Below are 22,704 nucleotides of genomic sequence, written 5' to 3'. Positions count from 1 at the left end.
GGGAACTGGATTCAAACAGCAACCAATGAGGGCCCTGACTTTTACTGTCTGGGAAACTGATAAGCATGGGGGTGACCCACAGGGCGCAGCAGATGCTGCCATAGGATTGCTGGGCAGACTGGATGGACCATTTGGTTCTTTTCTGCCATCATTTCTATGTTTCTGTTAAGAGAAAAATGATCATGGTGAGGTGATGGTGTGTCACGATGAAGTGAACACCACCACCTTCACCTGTACCAGGCACAAAAAAGGATGGGAATCACTGGCTTAGCTAAACACTGTTTTTCATTTGGTGACTCTGGAGATGCAGTCCATGGTGGGATGCTGGCAAGATGAACCATTGGTTTAACCCATCTTGGCCATTCTTATGTTAAGGCAGGCAGAGAGATCCTGGAGAATTCTGCATGTATAGCCATTTGGTTCCCTCTTGCATTGAATCTTATCATTTTGTTTATGTATCAAGTTTTATATACCGTCATTCGGTTTCGCCATCATAACGGTTTACCAAAATACAAAGGTTTACAAGGTTAAGGAGGATAACAAGGGTTTCAAAAAGGTTCAAAAGATTGTTAACATAGGGATATCATATACAAGTTAGTTGCTGTTCAGTTTTTTCACTTTTCAATTCTTTGTTATAATACATATATGTGTTGAGTTTCAATTTTCTTCAGGTTGGACCGGAGGGGGTTGGCGTTGTGATGTTCATTAGGTGAGTTGGTATGCTTTGGTGAACATCCATGTTTTTAGATCCTTTTTGAAGGTGGTTAGGTTTTCTTGAGTTCTGAGATCGGTTGGTAAGGAGTTCCAGAGTTTTGGGCTACCTAGAGAGATTGCTCTCTTTTGGGTTGAGGTGAGTTGTTTGGAACGAGTAGGTGGTGTCTTTAGAAGTACTTTATTTGCTGATCTGAGGTTTCTATTTGGGGTATGTAGTTTTATGGAGGAACTTAGCCAGTTTTCTTGTTTTTCAAATATAATTTTATGTAGAATGGATAGTATTTTGTACTCAATCCTGAATTTTATTGGTAGCCAGTGTAGTGAGATAAGTGTTGGAGTGATGTGGTCATGTTTTTTAGATCCAGTGAGGATTCTTGCAGCTGCATTTTGTAGGATTTGGAGTGGGCGGATAGTGTTTAGAGGTAAGTTGAAAAGGAGTGAGTTACAGTAATCTAGGTTAGAAAAAATGAGTAATTGAAGGACTGATCTGAAGTTGTTGGAAAGGAAAGGTTTTAAGTGATGGAGTGTTAGTAGTTTATGATATCCATCTTTGATTTTTGTTGTGATATGGTTTTTGAAAGAAAGTTCCTTGTCAATTATTATTATTATTTCTCTTCTTACATTCTCTTAGATGGCTCCTCTAGGAGTGTCCACTCGGTTACTGATCTTAATATCATCTGCATTAACTTTCCTGAAAATGTGGACTGGAATTTGATCCAGGAGTGATCTCCGAGGCTGTCCATTGACCACCCTCCTTTCCTTGGAGTGAACTCCATTTCCCACCACCCTCTGTTGTCTATCTCTCAGCCAGTTTCTAACCACATCACCCACATTGTTTATTTCTGAGCCTCATGAGCTCCATAAATTATAATAATCTGATTACTCAGTAAAGGAATAGAAAAGCATTAGCAGCCTCTCCTGATTACTATTCCACATCCTGTCCTATAGTCAGAGAGTCTATACTGGAGGCTGGAATCCCCCAGTGGAGAATTTTCTCCATCATTAACTGATAATCCTGTATTCCCACTCAGTCTGAATTCCAATTATATCAGAGCCCTTCACTTCTCTAAAGTTATTTTGGTATGTATTTTCAGCAAACTTGATGCCTGTTTTTTTATATTTTTTATCTAGAAATTGATGATTCAAGAAGCAGCAATACAGAGAGAGATCGTTGGGAGCTCAGTGAAAGTCTGGAAGGGAAGAACATGTCCTCAGAACGAGAAAAATATGATACGTCTTCATATTATGATTGGAGAAGTAATTGCAGGAATCAGTGCATCTCAGAAAAGAGACAAATAAATTCAGTTAGAGACTCAGCTCTGTGTGAGCAAAGTGTTGGTAATTTGATACACACAGGGGAAGAGAAGAGACACCAGACAGCAGCAGAAGCATGTTTATGTGATGTATGCGGGATATTCCTCAAGGATCCTGTAACTCTGAAATCACATCAGAAGTTTCACACTGAGGATAGGCTATCTACATGTAAAGACTGTGGGAAAACCTTCAGTCAGAAGGGAGAACAGCTGGAACAAGAGAAATCCCTCCATGAAGAGAGAAGTTGTATATGTTCTGTATGCAGGGAAAAAAGGCTGATGGAAGAAACAGACTATGGGAAAAATATTAATGCAAATCTTACAAACTACCTGAAAAGCTGGCATGAAGAAAACCAATTTTCATGTAATAAAAGTGACTTTGAGAAAGCTTTTATAGAACATCAACAACACACTGAAAAACCTTTCTCTTGTACTAAATGTAATAAATGCTTCAGTAAAGAGGAAGTCCTCACACGACACCTGAAAATCCACACAAGAGTGAAAGAATTCAAATGTATAGAGTGTGGTAAAAGCTTCTGGAAGAAGGACAACCTGACTAAACATCAGAAAATCCATATAGGAGTGAAAGAATTCACATGTACAGAGTGTGGTAAAAGCTTCTGGAAGAAGAGCAACCTCACTAAACACCAGAAAATCCACACCACGATGAAACCATTTACATGTACAGACTGTGATAACAGTTTCTGGAAGAAGAGCACCCTCATAAATCACCAGAAAATCCACATAGACGTGAAACAATTTACAAGTAATGCGGGTGGTAAAAGCTTTAGGAAGAAAAGCAACCTCACAAACCACCAGAAAATCCATGCAGGAGTGAAACCATATACATGTACTGAGTTTGGTAAAAGCTTCATACAGAAGCGCCCTCTCTCAGTCCACCAGGAAACCCATAAAGAAGTGAAAACATTTGCATGTGAAGTGTGTGGTAAAAGCTTCGAGAATATTATTGATCTCGCAATTCATCAGAGGATCCACACAGGACCATTTACGTGTTCTGAATGTGGTAAAAGCTACAGTCAGCATTGGCACCTTACCAGCCATCAGAGAAGCCACAAAGAAGTGAAAGTATTTACCTGTATGGAATGTGGTAAAAGTTTCAGTCGGAGCACTCGCCTTACAGAACATCAGAGAATCCACACACAAGTGAAACCAATTATATGTGTAGAGTGTGGTAAAAGCTTCAGGTATAAGAGCGGCCTAAGATACCACCAGAGAATTCACAAAGAAATTAAAGCATTTAAGTGTACAGACTGTGGGCAAACCTTCAGTCAGAAGGGAGAACTGCTAGAACCAAAGAAACCCCCGCTAAAAGAGAGACCTTTTGTATGTTCTGAATGTGGGGATAAGAGACTGTTGGAAGTAACAGAATATGGGAAAAACTTTATTAATGCAAATCTTACAAACTACCAGAAAGGCGATCAAGAAGAGACTCTATTTTCATGTAATAAAAGTGACAGTGGGAAAGCTTTTACAGAACACCAAAAAATGTACATTGAGAGACCTTTCTCATGTACTGAATGTAATAAATGCTTCAGTAATAAGGGCGTCCTCACACGACACCTGAAAATCCATACAGGTGTGAAGGAATTCACATGTTCAGAGTGTGGTAAAAGCTTTTGGGAGCAAAGCAACCTCACAAACCACCAGAAGAGCCACAAAGCAGTGAAACCATTTACATGTACTGAATGTGGTAAAAGCTTGATGGAAACAATCACCTTCATATTCAACGAGGGATCCTACACAGAAGTAAAAACATTTACATGTACAGAATGTGGTAAAAGCTTTGAGAAAAACAGTTACCTTGCATCTCAGAGGATCCTCACTGGTGTGAAAGCATATACATGTACTGAGTGTGGTAAAAGTTTCAATCAGCCATGGAACCTTACACTCCACCACAGAATTCACGAAGAAGTGAAAGCATTTACCTGTATTGAGTGTGGTAAGAGCTTTAACTATAGGAGCAATCTCAGAAATCACCAGAAAATCCACACAGATATAGCAGTAAATAATGAATCTCAGAAGGGAAGCAAAGAAATTCAACAGGAGACTCAAACAGGAATTTTAGCTTGTGCAAGCAACACACAGGAACAAAGCAGAGAAACCAGACAACAGAATAAAGATATTTATGTAATATATTTGGCCAGTTGATGAGTAATGGAAATTACATTGGGATTTTAACACCTTGATATACATAATTATTTTTTACATTTTGTGTATGTTTTTAGTATGATATGTTCTGTTTGCTAATTAATTCTGTACAATGACCCATTGTTTAATGCTCCCCAAGATCCACAAATGTAGGAACTGGATATGATTGGCAGATTAATCATACCCAGTATTGGCACACTTGCAGAGGATAATACCCTCTATACAACACAAATAGTTTCCGACAAGACACCATAGAATTTTTGAACAACTTAAAGAGAATTAAACAGCTACTGCTGGACACTTTCCTAGTGACAATGGATGTAAAATTGCTATGCAGCAACATTTTCCATGGAGTTGGCTTAACTGTATGTGACATAGTTTTAAAGGCATTCACCCTGGACCATTAATACACATCAGAAACTATTACAAAATCAGTCAAATTCATCTTGACACACAGCTACTTCAGCTTTAATAATATTTCTGTACAGATCCTGGGCACCAGGATGACACCGCAGTATGCCAAACTTTTTTTTTTTTTCTTTTTGCAAATGATTTTTATTGACAAAAGGAAGATAGTACATTCTACAGCAAAAGCAATAACACATACAATATAAACAGAAATGGGTACATAAAGACATCAATGGTAAGGGGGCTAGGATTCGTCTAGTCAAACCTTTTATGGCAGAACTGGAAGAGACATCTGGAATAAATATTAGATTAACCCTTCAAATATAGCCAGTATATTGATGGCATTTTTAGGATTTGGACATAGGGAGAAGAGATTCTCAAACATTCGGCAAAAGTGAAAAACAGATATTGTCAAGGCAACTAACCTTTTTGTTGGAAAAGTAAATAAAGATAAGAGGAAAACTAGGCCATTATAATTTTCTAAAGAAACAACAGAAAAGGTAAATAAAAAGAGGTTAGTGATCTGTAAGAGATGACAGAAAGAGGAAGACAGGCAACAATATCTGGAAAAGCTAAGAGAATCTGGGAAAGCAATCAGGAATGTAAAGATGCAAATGGAAGAAAAAAAGCAAATATGGTAAAATGGGGGAGGGGGGGAGGGGGACAAGACCCTTTTAAGTACATTAGTGAAAGAATGAAGGGCAAAAGTGGCATTATGAGACTCGGAGTAGAAGGAGAGGAATACGCAGAGGCTGATGAAGAAGTGAAATTGCTTAACAAATCTTTCAGTTCTGTGCTCACTGAAGAAGGGCCAGGAGAAAAAGGAAACAAGTAAGACTGGAAGTAAATTAAACCTCAAACAATTTCAGAAAGTCTATTTCTGAGGTGTTAGCTTAAATTTAGATAAAGTGATGGGTTCAGATGGGATATGTTCAAGGATATTAAGGGAACTTAGAGGATTTGGCTGTTCAGCTAAATGACCAATTCAGTACTTTTTAGAGTCGGGAGTAATTTCGGAAGACTGGAGATGAACAGATGTAGTTCCTATCCACAAAAGTGGAAGTATGGAGAAGGCTGGTAGTTAAGGGCCAGTTAGGCTGATCTCTTAAATAAGCAAATTAATGGGATTGCTGCTAAAACAGAGGATAGAGCAGATTCTGGACTCCAATGGAGAACAATATCTGCAACAGCATTCTTTTACTAGAGGTAGGTTTTGTCAGACAAATCTGATCTGTTTCTTTGATTGGGTGACCAGAGAGTTGGATCAGGGGAGAGTGTTAAATGCAGTGCACTGTACTTGGATTTCAGTAAGCCTTTGACATGATAAATGAAGCTACCTGTGTGCAGTGTTGCCCTCCCGCCAGCAAGGGCCCTCAGTGAGTCATGTAACCTGCTGAGGCCATGATCCCAGCACTGACTTGGCACTACTACAAGATATAAGCCTGTCTCCCTGTAGTACCATGGCTCAGCATGGAGTTCTCTTAGGGACAGTTTCTCCAAATGTTTGTTGTTTTTTTTTTTTTTGGCACATATCTTGATAGGAATGAACTTCATTCATAAGCCATGGCATGTTGGGGATGATCTCAATCTCTCAGATATGTTGCTAATGCCCTTCTTAGTACTAGCATTGTACCAAGAAGAGCCCCGTCCTGGAGTTCATAGGGTGCAGTCTTCACAAGCAGCATTTCCACCTCTGTTCTGCAGAACCTGCATTTGTCTGTTTTGTCTGTTCTGTGCTGGCTGTGAGCCATAAGAACATAAGAAAATGCCATACTGGGTCAGACCAAGGGTCCATCAAGCCCAGCATCCTGTTTCCAACAGTGGCCAATCCAGGCCATAAGAACCTGGCAAGTACCCAAAAACTAAGTCTATTCCAAGTTACCATTGCTAATGGCAGTGGCTATTCTCTAAGTGAACTTAATAGCAGGTAATGGACTTCTCCTCCAAGAACTTATCCAATCCTTTTTTAAACACAGCTATAATAACTGCACTAACCACATCCTCTGGCAACAAATTCCAGAGTTCAATTGTGTGTTGAGTAAAAAAGAACTTTCTCCGATTAGTTTTAAATGTGCCCCATGCTAACTTCATGGAGTGCCCCCTAGTCTTTCTATTATCCGAAAGAGTAAATAACAGATTCACATCTACCCGTTCTAGACCTCTCATAATTTTAAACATCTCTATCATATCCCCCCTCAGCCGTCTCTTCTCCAAGCTGAAAAGTCCTAACCTCTTTATTCTTTCCTCATAGGGGAGCTGTTCCATTCCCCTTATCATTTTGGTAGCCCTTCTCTGTACCTTCTCCATCGCAATTATATCTTTTTTGAGATGCGGCGACCAGAATTGTACACAGTATTCAAGGTGCGGTCTCACCATGGAGCGATACAGAGGCATTATGACATTTTCCATTTTATTCACCATTCCCTTTTTAATAATTCCCAACATTCTGTTTGCTTTTTTGACTGCCACAGCACACTGCACCGACGATTTCAATGTGTTATCCACTATGACACCTAGATCTCTTTCTTGGGTTGTAGCACCTAATATGGAACCCAACATTGTGTAATTATAGCATGGGTTATTTTTCCCTATATGCATCACCTTGCACTTATCCACAGTGCACTATCCTGTAATTACCAATCTCTCATCCATAGGTTTCAGTTCACTTTTTTTTCTCAACCACTGTGGGGCTGCTGAAATAGCTCTTTGTAGTTCCTATTGTACTTATGCTTGAGCCAATTATCCTTCCTTATTTGCTGGTCTGATTCCTTAAAACATTTCTTCTCTTGGCTTGCTAATTCTGTAGCTTCTTTACCTTCATTTACCGATGGTTCTGCATTCATTCCTTCTGTTTGCTGGAATGTTTATCTTAGCTTAAGGACTGAGACTGAGGATGGTTGCTCGCTGTCGTACTTCTGTACCATTTTAGCATTAGGTTCTGTTGATACCATTAAGTACGTCTGAAGGCCTGTTAAGGTAACTTTATAGGTTTAATCAATTTCAATAAGATCCAAACCACTTTCAGCCTTAGGGTTGTACCATCTCGGCACGCACTGATTCTTTTAAAATTACTTGATGGGCATGGAAGAACTTTATTGTTTTTAAGGCCAATTCTTCAAGATATTTATGAGGCCAGTCTCCTGTTCCCAAACTATGATAATGCAGGAATTACAGACTGGTTAATAGCTTTTATCATGTTTCATGCGGTTAAGGCACTCTTCAATAACAGTACTCTTTACTGATCTTTATGCTGAATTTTTCCGCCTTCCTCTACTAGATATTTCTATACACCTTCCTGCTGCAGTTCCTTTATATTGCAGTCTTCAGTCAGGGAGATCTTTTCAATTTTGCTTAATTTTCTTTAAGGAAAGTTGCCTTAGCACATTTATCCAAGCCAAAATGTCATCCTGATGTCATCTGAGAAACTCTTCATTGAGCAAAGTTGTTGTGATAAATGAGCGACACAAGAATTGTAGAGTTTCAGATCATCAACAAGGAGTAAGTGAGGTATGTTCAAGAGGGGACTGATTGCTCTAGGATTAAGGATAATTCCATAATCCAAGGATATAATGAGAGCACTCAGCAGATTTAATGACAGACAAAACAAAAGTGGTGACAGGCAAGCTCCCTAAAAATATTCCTCACTGGACCTTAATATTGGAGGTGACATATTGTCTGTCATAATTCAGATGGCATTTGGTCTGACTTGATGTACTCTATCAGAACAGGATTCCCTTTGTAAATGTCAAGGCAATTTAGTATCAAAAAGTGTGGGATGCTTCTCTTACTCTGTGATGGGGGTCTGTGTTTTGATGCCTAGCCTTGCCTTATTTATTATTTATTTATTTATTTTGAACTTTTTTATACCGACCTTCATGTTGAAAGAGAACATATCAAATCGGTGTACATGTAACAACAGACGAGCCCAAGGCATTACATAGAACAATGTTGCACAGGGCGTTACATAGAACAAAAGCAGGAGGTTACATAGAACTGGGAAAAACCGGGCGAACTGAACTGATAGTTGAACGGATAATTGCAACGGCAAATGGGAGAATTAACAATTGATAAAGGATGCGAGCAATTGAGGACCTTTGTCTTATTAGGACAGAGGAGGAGAAACCTGCATCCAACATGAATGTTGAAGTCCAATTAGACTCCAAGTTATCTGTGATCCCGTACATCTCAAGTATCATTCTGTTTAAGTGTTTTATTAAGAATTATTATGTATTTTATGACTATGATTTATATTTGGAAATTCAAATGTTTTTAACTGTGCATTTGATAACAACCTGTAAAACCGATGTGATGTTTCCTACGAACGTCGGTATGTAAAAACCAATAAATAAATAAAAAAAAACTTTTTATTTTCTTCATTACATCCATCAATTATGTCTGCTTCTATAATTCACATGATTTGAAACTTCTCACTCATGCTCTAGTCCTCTTGTGAATCGATGATTGCGACTCTTTGTTCCCAGGTCTTCCTCTTTCACGGTTTAAAAGCTTACAAATCTTGCAGAATACTGACATTTGGTTCGACGGGATCTGATCACATCTCTCTTATTCTGCAGTCATTGCACTTGCTTCCAGTTACTTGCTGAATCAAGTTCAAAATCTCTCTGTCTTGCTTTCTGCACTTTTCATGCTGATCTCCCTGAATATTTCTCAAAACTATCGATTTCCTATGCTTCTTCCCACACCCTACATTCCCCCCAGCAGGGTTTTCTCCACCTCCCTTCTCCCTCAGTTATCAGGCTGGATACTACTAGACACTGTTCATTCTCCTATCAAGTCCTTCTTCTCTGAAATTCCTTGCCCTGTGACGACTGGGCAGAAGCGAACTACATGAAGTTTGGCAGAGCGGTAAAAACCTGGCTGTTTTCTCAGGCCTATGAGTGTGTGGACTTCCCAATGGGCTGCAACAGTACATATGTTGCTCAATAGTATTTGTTTGTTTAATGTTACCTGTTTTGATGTATTGTAATTGTTTTTATTGTAAACTGCTTGGGTAATATGTTTTTACAGGTCGTATATTAAGCCTAGTAAATAATAATCATTCATCTGCCACCTATTTTCTGTATAAAGTGTGTTCCGCACCAGATCCATTACACGTGAGAGTGGAATATCTGTGAACAAGTGATAAGACTGGACACAACTGTTACTTTCAAGTATAACATAGTAGGGAACCATTATCCATGTGGGTCCTGGTTTTGTTTTGTTTTTTATTTTTAATGCATTTTCAAATATACATACAAGAATACTCTTGTACAGAAAAAGAGATAAGCTTTACAGATTTCCAATAACTAGGAAATAGGCACAATAAGAAACAAATTATAGTTTACCTCCACTGTTAAACAATATGAGGGAGCAAGTGTATAAAGAGCATTTAATTACAAGAAAAGGAAAAAAGAAACATAGAGATAACCACAAAAAAAAAAAAAAATCTGCTTCACCTGAACCAGATATAGGAGATCCTTAGGCATGAGAGTCCAGGAATACTCGAAGTTGAGATGGTTCAAAGAACACATAGAATTCAAATATTTCACTATACATTTACACGGATATCTCAACATAAACTTATCCCCTCTTGATAATAACTCTGATCCCATGGTAAGAAACTTCTTCCTGTGTCCTTGAGAAATTCTAGTAATATCTGGATACATCCATATTTTTTGACCATGAAATACAAGCGAACGATTATGCAGAAAAAGCCGAAGTACAGAATTCTTATCAGAAGGAAATGCAAATGAAACTAGGAGAGTTGCTCTCTTTGAAATACACTAAACACTAAAGTTATTTATTTATTTTATTTATTTAGAGCTTTTTTATACCGGCATTCATGATACAATCATATCATGCCGGTTTACAGATAACAAGGGGTGCAGTAACTTAGTACATATAACAAGTGCATAAGAAACAATAGAGTTACAATATAACAGGGTTGCTAGAACTGGTAGAGCAAGGAGAGAATAATTAAAGACAATTATACAGAGGTAAAATATTTACAATAAGACATATTTACAATATGCAGCAGTGGTCTGTTAATGGGTATCTCAACCATTAATTAATTAATTAACCATTAATTCATCTCAACCAATACAAGTTATCTCAACACGCGAAAGAAACAGGCTCCTATGGTCAAGCACTGCCTGATTTCATGTCATTCCTTTGCATCGTGGCAATGGATAGGATGCGAGGGAGAGGATAGAGAGAGTGAAGTGATGCTTATGTAAGGTAGAGATTTAGAGGAAGAGGAGAGAGAAATGAAGGAAAATTAGATGAAAGGTTACATGGGTGGGAATGGCAGGAAAAGAAGTCAGGAGAGAGAGAGAAAAGTAAAATGGAAAGGAAAGCATAGAAAAGGAGTTAGGAAAAGACAAATAAGAGGAACTTGCAAAAAGAGACAGAGACAAATGGAAAAGAAACCCCACCCAGATGATGAAAGATAGAAAATGGCATTTTATTTTCTGTCTAGTGAGTGGAATATATAACACGGTGAGCTAGTAGCTGTCTGACTCATAGACCAAACTGGATTCTCTCCAGGCTATGACGGCTTTTATTGGATCAGTGAAAGTATTATCCAAAAGTGATATATGTTTAATCCACTGTATTATACAGTATGTAACATGCCTTGAACTCCGTGGCTGGAAAGGCATGAAACAAATAAATGACAATGATTATTCTACAGGAGCTATCAAGATCACATAGGTCCCTGCTTCAGATGTGAAAGTTTTTCATGTGACATCTGAAAAAGAGACCTCTCTGGTGTCAAAAGCTCGTGACCAATAATTTTAGATAATTAATTTGCTGATCCAGTAAAAGGTTTCAGAATTTGCCTAGAATCCCTTGGTTAGAATGTTAATTTCCAGTGTTAAAGTTACTGTATGTTCAATATAAAACTTAGAAGTTTGGACAAGTTCCTAGAGGAAAGGCCCATACATGTATTAGTCAGGGAGAGTAAGGAAAGCCATTTCTATCTCTGTGTGTAACAGGAAATAGATCTACTTTATGGGATCTGTCAGGGACTTGTGACCTGAACTAACCAAAGCCAGGCAAAGGATGCTGGGCTTGGTGGACGTTGGTCTGACCCAGCATGGTATTTCTTAGGCTCTTATTTTGTTACATGGAGAGAGGTGGTGGAGGGCTAAATGATTTTGTGACTACAAGGAGAGCCTCACTATGTGGTACAGAGCTGGTGAGAGCCCCTTGATAAGAAACTGGCAGCACATCACTGATTGTTTAAGAATCAGTCAGTGCAGTGTATCCCCTTGGCTCTTCCAGTGTGGTTGTGCTGGTTTCTTATATTCTCCCTTTAAGATCTGCAAAGATCTCTGCTATATTAGTGTGCACTGCAAGAGCTCCTACAACCTTTTAAAGTGTTTTTTTGTGTTTCCTGCATATCTTAATTTTCTAAATCCTCCATGAGTAAAAGGGCATGGAAACCAAGAACTTATCCTGCAGACTCATTGCCTCCCTCATCCTTGGGTCTGTTTGATACCTTTATCATGCACCTTCCATCTAACGCCAGGGAACAGAGGTCATGGAGTGTGCAGTGTGGGGGAGGAAGCTGAGCCCTCAACTTTCCCGAATCGGGGTGTTTCGCTCAGCCCATGTGGGAACGTATCTCTCATGGTGTTTCATAAAAACATAAAAAGCACCATGCTGGGTCAGACAAAGGTCCATCAAGCTTTGCATTCTGTCACTGACAGTAGCCAGTCTGAGTCACACATACCCATCAGCTCCCCAATAGTTGATCTATTTGTTATATTACACTCCCAGGGATAAGCGCGGGTTTTCCCTGGGAATGTAATAATTGTTTATGGACTTTTCCTTCAGGAACTTGTCCAATCCTCAACACAATATGTTAGTTGCCTTGACCATGTAAACCAGCAACAGATTCCATAGCTTGATTGACCGCCGAGTGAAAAATAATTCCTATGATTTGTTTTAAATCTACCAGTTGCTAATTTCATTGTGTGTCCCCTAGTCCTAGCGTTGTTTGAAAGGGTAAATATTTACCCTTTCTACCTCACGAATTATTTAATAAATTTCAATCATATCCACGCTCACTCACCTCTTTTCCAAGCCAAAAAGCCCTAATTTTTTTAGCCTTTCTTCATAAGGGAACTTTTCCATCCCCTTTATCATTTCTGTTGCCCCTTTTCTGAACCTTATCTATGTCTCTTTTTTGAGATGGGGGGGGCGGGGGCAGAACTGCACACACACACACTCAAGGTGCAATCACACCATGGATCTATAGAATGGCATTGATATTTTCAGTTTTGTTCTCTATTCCTTTCCAAATAATTCCTAACATTCTATTTATGTTTTTGAGTACAGCACACTGAGTTGAAAGTTTCAAAGTATTGTCCACTTAGGAGTCCAAGGTCCTTTTCCTGGGTAGTGACTCCTAATGTGGAATCCAGCATAAGAACATAAGAAATTGCCATGCTGGGTCAGACCAAGGGTCCATCAAGCCCAGCATCCTGTTTCCAACAGAGGCAAAAACCAGGCCACAAGAACCTGGCAATTACCCAAACACCTAGAAGATCCCATGCTACTGATGCAATTAATAGCAGTGGCTATTCCCTAAGTAAAATTGATTAATAGCCATTAATGGACTTCTCCTCCAAGAACTTATCCAAACCTTTTTTGAACCCAGCTACACTAACTGCACTAACCATCACTGCACTAAGCATCATTTACCTTAGTTGGGATTTCCCCCCCCCCCCCCCTACATGCATTACTTTGTCGATATTAAATTATGTCTGCCATATAATTCTTCTGCAGTTCTTCACAGTATGCTGCTGCTTTAACCACTTGAAACAATTTTGTGACATCTGCAAATTTGGGCACATTACTCATAATTTCTTTCTCCAGATCATTTATGAATATGCTAAATAGCTCAGGTCCTAATACAGACCTTTGGGTCACTCCACTAATGACCTTTCTCCATTCAGAAAACGATTTAGTTCTACCCTCTGCTTCCTGTCTTTCATTAAAAATCAAAATATATCGGTTTGCAGTAAGCCTGGGCATGGAAGTTTCTTTTTGAGTGATGTTAGGTCAGCCACAGTGCTCTTTGGCTCCCTTGCCTTCCACCTGAATTAATCTGCATTCCTTATCTCTCTCTTTAGGTAGTATTATATCTCTATTATGGTTTTTCATTATTTATTTATTTTTTAACCTCTGGATCAAGGTATTGTTCGTCCTCAGCTGTGGACTTTATGATGAGAGATGGGATATGTGAATAAGGTTCCCCCCCCCCCCCCCCTCTTTTTCCTATCCCTCTTGTTTAAATTTATTAAAAATAAAGAGCTTAAAAAAGCAGAACATAGGATAATTTCTTAAAATATAACAGTCCCCTAGATAAAGCAGGACAGCAAGAAATCCCATTCCCAAGATACAAAGCGAAGATCAATCCTAAATCACTCTCTGCCCGTCCCTGTGTGATGTCATCACTCTGCGCCAGCAGGAAAGGAGCTGCCCTGTAATGGAGACAGTTAGATGCACAGAGTCTTTTCTTCTTCCATTCTTTAATTTGAAGATTTACAGCTGAAAACCATACACCTCTAAATCCAAATTTCAGCTTCTGTCCTTTTCTCCTCCTCCTCCGACTGGAAGAGGAAACGCTCAGCTCTTCTCCAGCCATAGGAGTCTCAAATTAATTTCTAATCCTGAAAGCAGCAAAAGCAGAGAGGAAAATGCCTGCGGGAGCTTCTGCTCAGGTAGGAGATTGCTCTCAACTTCCTGCTCTCTCTAAACAAACAGTGCTGCAGTTTTCCAAACTGGAGCATTGCAGAGTCAGACTTGGGATGCATAAAAGGTACTTTAAGATCTTTCTGAGTGTAAAGAGAGCGATCAGGATTTCCACAAATTCTGAGTGAAAAGAGAGCAATCAGGATTTCCACAAAAAGTGAGATTTTGTGTTTCAGGTTCTGTGTGTAACTGGTTTCCAGCTGCTGTAATCCTGCTATGTGACTGTAATTGTAAACACCCAGAAAACTCCTTCTGTCCTGCTGAGCCCCAGCACTGGGAGATCCTGATGCAGAAGGTGCTGAGTGTGGAAGGGTTTGTGTTTCAGGTCCTGGTAACCTTTGAGGACATCGCCATCTATTTCTCCCAGGAGGAATGGGAGGATTTAGAGGAATGGCAGAAGGAGCTGTATAAGGATGTCATGAAGGAGAATTATGAAGCCCTGATCTCACTGGGTAAGTGGTAATTTTCCACTATTATGTTTCTCCAGCGTTATGTTAAAAAAACAAAACAAAACTCTAAGTTAAGGGTTTCCCATTGTAAATTGGTAAAAAAAAGTGAGAAAGTATCACAGTGGTCAGTTTGCTCCATGTTGTAGTAATACCTATAATTGTGTGTGTGTATATAAGGGAGGGTTAGAGACTGGATAAGGCACAGGCAACACCTGTGTAAGAGGAGGGATTGGTGCATGGGAAATGCTTATATATGCGGAGTAGGATTATTGCACAGTTAGAGTATGTGAGAGAGAGGTAATTGGCACTGGGATGTATATATGTCTGTGGGAGAAATGGCACTGTAGTGTATGTGTGAGAGAGATGAGAACTGAACTGGGATTATATTGTGTATGGGCGGTGGAGGAACACTGGGGCATGAGCGAGGGAGATTGTTGCTAGGGCTGGGAATGTGTATGTGTGTGAGAGAGGATGAGACTATGAAATGACTTAGAGAAAAGTCATACCCCAGTTCACCCCCCCCCCCCATGTATGACCCACTTGTCAACCCATCTTCATTCCTTCCCAATCCTCTCTCCTTTCATCCTCAGTTCTCTTTCTCTGATCCTCTCTTCCTCCATCCCTTTTCCAAATCTTTCTTCGCTATCCTATTCAGCCCTCTTTGTCCCCACATCTTAGCCCTCCCTTCCCTTCTCAACTTTCCTCCTCCTCTTTTATCCCAAACCTCCTTCAATCTTTCCCTTTCTCCCTCAGTTATTCTCATCTTTTTTTCCCTGACTCTTCGTCCCCCTTCCTCATGATGACATTTCCATGCATCCGTCTCTCTAAATTACTATCTACCACCCACAAGAGCTATCAAACATTGCCATGAACATAAAGAATGGTCAAAAATGTATTTTTTATATAAAACTGGATGGGCCATTTCAGTCTGTTTCTACTATTATTTTACTATATTTCCTTTTCCTCCTGCTAGACCAGTCCATTACACTTGGGATTACCCCATTCCTCAGCTGCTGGAGACAGAGAACACACCCCTTTTTTCCATTACCTCACTTTGGCCATAAAAGGAGAGTGGGCATAGGCCCCTCTCATTTAGTCTCTGTCTCCTGCATCTGCAGACAGGTGTAGACAGATTTTTAATGTAGCTTCCGAAGTCAGGGTGAGTCCCTGTCCTCACAGAGGCTCCAATGCTCAATAACCTCTAAGGTTTATTTCTCCAGGGCAACTACCCCACAGGAAGACACCCCCACCCCAACTGGTTGTAGGTGCCAAGGTATGTAGTTCCCTGTTCTCGAGGGACCGCTTTCCCCCTAGGTGGACCCCATTCCCTAAGCTGTAGAGGATCCTAACAGGCTTGGTCCTCTCTTCTAGCAAAGGTTAATGGCTTGAGATCCTTCTCTCTCTATACCTCCCTCTCTAAGCCCTCCCCACTCTCAATGCTCTAGCGCTGCTGTGGTCATTCCAGGGAGAATAAAGCTTCTATTAAAAAAAAAAAAAAAAAAAAAAAGAGATAAAGAGCAAGCCTGTGCATGCAAGCTATGGGGGCTATTTTCTAAACATTTATCGCATGCGTTAGGGCCTTATTGCACGCGATAAACCCCTGTCGCACGTGAAAAGCCCCTTTTTGTGTGCGATATGATGTTAATTAGCTGGAGGGGAGGAGTCGGCCACGGCACCGCTGCTGGCGATAATGTGAGGGACATTATCGCCGGCAGTAGCGCAGCAAAAAGCACCACCTTTTACGGTGGCGCTATTTGTGCGAAAGGCTGCAGCCGGCCGCATTGCAGCTGGCAAAATCGCACCGCTGGGGTGCAGATGGCTGCGGCCTTTCGCAGGCCCGCCCCCTTTTTCGCTGGATTCATCATTCTGCGAAGAATGATGAATCCAGCCCTATGTTGGATAGCATTGCCTGCGGAGCCAGTACGAGCGGCTGCAGCAGCAGGCAGAGTCACGGGGAGCTTCATAGCCATGGCAGTCAGTACAGCTGTGACAGGGAGGCCCAGCGCTATTGCAACAGGCTGGGCCCGAGGTGCTTCCAGGGGATGGTAAGTCTGGTGGGAACCCAGGAGAGGGAGGAGGTCAGAGTATGCATTTTCACGTGGGAGGAGAAACTGAGAGGCAGGAACATGGAGACACTTTTTTTTTTTTTAACCCGTGACACACAAGGGCTCAATGATGCTCCAAGGCCACGGATGTTGGGCCCGATATTCAAAGCACGTTCAGCGCTATTTAGCTGGATAAGCGGGTCTTAGACAGCTAAGTAGCGGCTGCTTAATAAACATAACAACTTAGCGGGCTAAGTTACTTAAGTGGCCAGTTTTGAATATTGACCCCGTGGGGCTAAGAAGGTGCCCATCGTAGCTGACTCCTCCTGCCTCGCCGGTGAGGGGGCCCAGCCCTAGCTCCCCTGGAAACGCTTTACCCCACCTGCTTCAGGTGGGGTAAGAGCCACGGGAGGATGCTGGAGCAATTACTGTTCAGATTCCCCTTGTCCCTGGGGAGGAGGAAGGGCTGCGTAGCCTCCATAAAGGAAGGGGTCCCGACAAAGGCCCTGGTCACGGAAAGAGGGCTGTGCTCTCTGTTTCCAGCAGCTAAAGAACGGGGTAATCTCAAGCGTAATGGGACTTGTCTAGCAAGACTCAAGGAAAGAAAATTGACAGGTAAGAACAATTTTCCCTTACTATGTTAAAACAAAATGAAATTTACATTGAATATGCAAAGTCATTGCAACGTGCTGCCAAATTTCAGAACATTTTGCCACAGAATTTTCCGCTTCATGGTAAAGAATCTGTCCCTGAGCTGCCACAGGAATACTGGTGGCTGCGATTATAGTGAGGGTAGAATGACTGATACGTATATTGTGTTGGTGGGGTTATAATGAGGGTAGAATGGATTTTATTTATTTATATTCCATCTTTTGTGACTGGTCAGCCACTTCAGAGTGGATTACTTGCAGGTACCGAGGGTATTTCCCCATGCCCAGAGGGCTTACAGGCTAAGGGGATCATTTATTGAAGGTTGTCTCCCATTTTCATTTCATTCCTAAAAGCTTACCAGCCGCCCACAGGTCCAAACCTCCTTTCCCCTCATCTCTTGATAAAATGAAAATGTCACCGTGCTATTAGGCCTTATTGCATGCCCATGTTTCACAATAACGGCTTCCATGCTTCCTATGTACTGATTCTCGCAATGCAATAATTCCCGAGATGCGCACCTCAATAAGTGTCCATTACCTGCTATTAAGTTCACTTAGAGAATAGCCACTGCCATTAGCAATGGTAACATGGAATAGACTTAGTTTTTGGGTACTTGCCAGGTTCTTGTGACCTGGATTGGCCACTGTTAGAAACAGGATGCTGGGCTTGATGGACCCTTGGTCTGACCCAGTATGGCAGGTTCTGATGTTCTATGACTTATCTATGCAATGTAATAATTTTTGAGATACCTACCTCCTAATGTAATCAGATTAGATGCTAAGCTGTTAAGTTTCAATTTTTCCCCACAACAATGTTTCCCCCCTGTTTAAAATGTAATTATATTAATTGTTGAGCTGCCTCTGTTACAATGTAATAATATTAAGACACTTTAGTCTTTCTGTTCTGTGCGTTAACATGTCCGGCGTGATATACCCCAATGAATGTCTGTATATAAACGCAAATAAATCAATAAAATACAATTTTCAGGCCACATGGGAAAAATGGGCGCTCATGATTGAGCGTCTGCTTTCCTAACGCGTGCCCATCCACGTGCGGGTTAGGAAAATGACTGCTCGTAAATTGTCTGTTTTCCTAACCTGTCCGCTGTCGAGACGGGTTTTTTTTTTTCCTTCATGTTGCTGCTTTCTGTGGTTCCTCCGACTTAAACTCGCCACGAGATTAAGTCGGAGGAACCACAGAAAAGCAGTATTTTCTGCTTTTCTGTGAAACCTTTGGGGCTCCTCGAGTCTTAATGCCAGCTCCAGGGCTGGCGTCAATGTTTGAGAGTTAAAATGTGCGCGTCGGGTGCACAGTTATTTTTTACATTAGGGGCGCTAGCTAATAGTCTCATCAACATGGCGTTTACACGTGATGAGCGCTATTAGCTATGCGCTGGTTTGGACGCGCTGATCCCCCTTATTGCATAACGGGTTATGGACGCGCTTCCAACCGCGGGTTAACCTGTGCGCTAGCATGCGTGCACGGTATTGCATCAGCCTGTCTATGTCTATGGGAAGCATACTTAGTAGATCAGGCCCTACGTTTGTTCCTGAAGCAATGGAGAGGGAAGTGACTTGCCCAGGGTCGCAAGCAGAGGCAGTGGGATTTGAACCCTGCCTATCCTGGTTCACAGCCTGCCCCCAGGCTACTTATTTATTTTTATTTATTTATTTAGTGATTTTTTATATACCGCGGCACGTTAAAAACATCACCTCGGTTTACAATAAACAATAATTCAGCAACAGGCTTTACAGACAAAGTGAAATAAAGTGGACATATATATATTTACTATACATAATATATATTTAATATATATTAAATATACATACTATATATACATACATAATATATATTATAATAAATTATAATACATAATATATACATACATAATATATATTTAATATATATTAAATATACATACATATATATTAAATATACATATATACTATACATAATATATATTTAAAATATATATATAATATACTTCTGCACTCCCAACTAGTGATACATTTGGCTTGTGCCAGTGGGTTATAGTAAGGGTAAAAGGGATGACGTGGAGTTACAGGGCTGTTATTTCCATGTCTGTTGGATATAAATACAGTCTTACAAAATGGAAAATTTAATTTTTGTGTAGTTCTGTAATGATGGTGTATGAAAAGGACAGGTCTCCTTTTAACACTCCAGACTGCAGTCCAGGTCATGGGCAGGTCTCCTTTAATATTCACATCAGGCAGAGGTTTGATACAGAAGGAATTTAGTTCAAAACGAGTTAATAAGGTGGGGGGTAATTATCTCAATTATTTATTGTGTTTTGAGGGTCACTGTCATCTAAATATTAAATACATCAGTAGATTAAAGTACTTTAGGTTAGCTTTACATCCCTGCTCCCTTAGAAAGTTTAACTCAATAACAAATCAACAAAATTCAGATGGAGATATTAGTCCATCGGCGAGAGGGAGGTTTTCTTGTCTTTTGCATTATGTACCAGATGTAAGATTATCTCCCAGCTGGCGAGAGGTCGTATGTGGGCAGCAGGTGCAAAGAGCTCCTGGCCCTCAGAGAATGAGTCCTATCTCTGGAGGCTGGAGTGGCAGACCTGCAGGAGCTAAGGGAGACGGAGAGGTATACAGAGGAGACCCTCAGGGCCATAGTAGAGAAGTCCCACCTCCAATCTGGCAGCCCCTCTGCTGCCTTGGAGAAGAAAGGTCACCAGGAAGGAGAGCATCAGCTTGGTGAGGCAGGAAGCAGTCTTGCAGCTTGGACCTGACCTCGAGGTAATGAGGTATCCTCTCGCACCAAGGATAGGTCTCCAGGGGTACGTGCCCAGCAGGGAAGGGTTAGGACGGCCGTTGTACCTGGTGATTTGATTATTAGGAAGGTTGATAGCAGGGTGGCTGGTGGACGTGAGGATCGCTTGGTAACCTGCCTGCCTGGTGCGAAGGTGGCGGAGCTCTCACTTCGCATAGATAGGATTTTAGATATTGCTGGGGAGGAGCCGGCTGACGTGGTACATGTGGGTACCAATGATATAGGAAAGTGCAGGAGGGAGGTTCTGGAAGCCAGATTTAGGCTCTTAGGTTGAACGTTTCTGGATTTCCAGAAACCATTTGACAAAGTCCCTCGAGAGACTTCTTAGGAAATTTAAAACGTGGTGGGATAGGGGGCAGTGTCCTATTGTGGATTGCCAGCTGGTTAAAAGACAGAAAGCAGAGAGCAGGGCTGAATGAGACATTTTCCCGTATGGCTTGGAATGAATGCGTTCAAGAAGGGGAGCCCCACAGTGTTTACAGCCGTGCTCCTGAGGAGCTCCCCCAACCAGTGCAAGCTCAGCCTCGTTGTACAGTTTTGCCCCCTCTGAGAGATAATTGCCTTTTGGAATAGCCTTGGAAGTTTAGGGGCCAAAGTTCAGAGGCTGGCTGGGAGGGCTTATCGGAAGCCCCCTTTTCTCCTCCCCTCCAGTACCAGACCCGATCAGAGTAAGTTCAGAGACTGCAAGCAGTGTGCTCAGTCAGTTCTCTCCTTTGCTTGGTGAGGTAGGTAGTCCAGGACAGTGGGTTTGACTGTGATGGACCCCTCCATATTGTAGGCTGCTATGTTCTTGGCATATTTCTTCAAAGTGACACTGTTCTGGGGGACTTCACCTTGGGGGCTGGGGCATTAGGCTGGTTTGATCAGCCACGGGTTTTGGGACTCAATCTCTCCCTTGAAAAAAGATCGGGGTGCAATGCTATTTATTTCAGGTCTCCCAGAAAGGGCTGTGAGTTTTCTGTTCTTCAAGTCTTTATGCAAAACGGCAGAGCTTTTTCTTGGGTGGTTTCCCACGTGGATGCACAGAGGCATTCCTCCTCGTCTCCTCCGCAGGTTACTGTTGGATATTTCTGACAGACGTGATCCTAGATCCATAAGCAACAGCTCTCGGGCTGTCTCCTTGTGCTCACCATGACCCAGGAGAGGGAGGAGGGTACAGCATGCATTTCCGTGTGGGAGGAGAAACTGAGAGGCAGGTCCATGGAGTCAGTGTTTAAAAAAAAAAAAAAAAAGCGAAACAGAAGTGCTCAACAATGTTCTAAGGCCATAGACGTTGGGCCTGATTATTCAAAGCGCATTCAGTGCTATTTAGCTGGATAAGCAGGACTTAAGCGGCTAAATTGCAGCTGCTGTATATGTGCCCACGTTCAGACTTATCCAACTAAGCGCATAGCTGTGCTGCTGAATATACATCGAAACTTAGCTGGATAACTTATACCCGGCTAAATTACTTAACCGGCCAGTTTTGAATGTTGACTCTGTTGTGCCTGTTGTGCTAAGAAGGTGCCCAGCATGGCTGGCGGCTCCTGCCTTTCCTGTGAGGGGTCCCAGACCCAGCTCCCCTGGAAGGGCTTAGCGGAAATCCCTTTCGATGGGGGAAGGGCCCCCGGGAGGATGCTGGAGCAATTGCTATTGAGGCTCTCCCTGTCCCTGGAGAGGAGGAAGGACTGGTTTCTGGGCAGCCAGGCTTCCTAACCCCCCATAACGGAAGGAGTCTCGGTGAAGGCCCTGGTCAAGGATAAAGGGTGTGTTCTCTGTCTCCAGCGGCTGAAGAACGGGGTAATCTTAAGGGTCATGGACTGGCCTAGCAAGACTCGAGGAAAGAGTAGGAAGTATCTGCTGATTAAAGGCAGAGAGGGACGCTGGTTCGCTTTCAGTTTTCCTAGCTCTTCCCTCACATACTCTTCTGTAAAAGGAGTTGGGTCTAGCCCATTCCCTTCTACGGTCTTGTCATCCAGCCTTGCTCCTTCTCCAGGCTCTTCTTTAGTGAATACCAAACTGAAGTATTTGTTTAGTATTTCCGCCATTTCCTTGTCTGTCTCGACACATTGCTCCTCGTCACCTTTCAGTTTCACTCTACCACTTTGGGTTTTCTTTCTTTCTCTGATATATCTGAAAAATGTTTTGTCACCTCACTCTCAGATCGATACTCTAAGGCCGCGGTAGAAACAGTGCGGCAGTGTCAGGCGCACCCTCGTTCCCCGCACGCACAGTTCTCTTCACCTAGCGCTCGATACTCTCTTCTAATTGCATGCAAATGCATGCCGCGGCTGCAAAGCCTTAGGCAAGCGTTAGGCCCGCGCAACCCATTTTACTGTATAGAGCGCCTATACAGTATCCTGGGTTCGCGGGCCTAACGGTTCACGGCCGCGCTGGTACCTGTCA

The 22,704-nt window shown here is 41.7% G+C and overlaps 2 protein-coding genes across 2 annotated transcripts in view; both read left to right on the top strand.

The window, feature by feature from the left end:
• LOC115085901 (zinc finger protein 184-like) overlaps nucleotides 1-5,241 on the top strand; it is a 30,333-nt gene extending 25,092 nt beyond the window's left edge. The window contains exon 4 of the mRNA XM_029592437.1: nucleotides 1,846-5,241. Coding sequence (XP_029448297.1) covers nucleotides 1,846-4,196 — 2,351 coding nt within the window. The 3' untranslated portion in view covers nucleotides 4,197-5,241. The remainder of the gene's footprint in view (nucleotides 1-1,845) is intronic.
• Nucleotides 5,242-14,763: 9,522 nt separating this feature from the next.
• LOC115085930 (gastrula zinc finger protein XlCGF57.1-like) overlaps nucleotides 14,764-22,704 on the top strand; it is a 29,863-nt gene continuing 21,922 nt past the window's right edge. The window contains exon 1 of the mRNA XM_029592477.1: nucleotides 14,764-14,818. Within this exon, the coding sequence (XP_029448337.1) occupies nucleotides 14,785-14,818 (34 nt within the window). The 5' untranslated portion in view covers nucleotides 14,764-14,784. The remainder of the gene's footprint in view (nucleotides 14,819-22,704) is intronic.

Source organism: Rhinatrema bivittatum, chromosome 2 (genome assembly GCF_901001135.1).
Source record: "Rhinatrema bivittatum chromosome 2, aRhiBiv1.1, whole genome shotgun sequence".
Taxonomy (NCBI): Eukaryota; Metazoa; Chordata; class Amphibia; order Gymnophiona; family Rhinatrematidae; genus Rhinatrema; species Rhinatrema bivittatum.
This window is presented reverse-complemented; position numbering and strand designations above follow the sequence as displayed.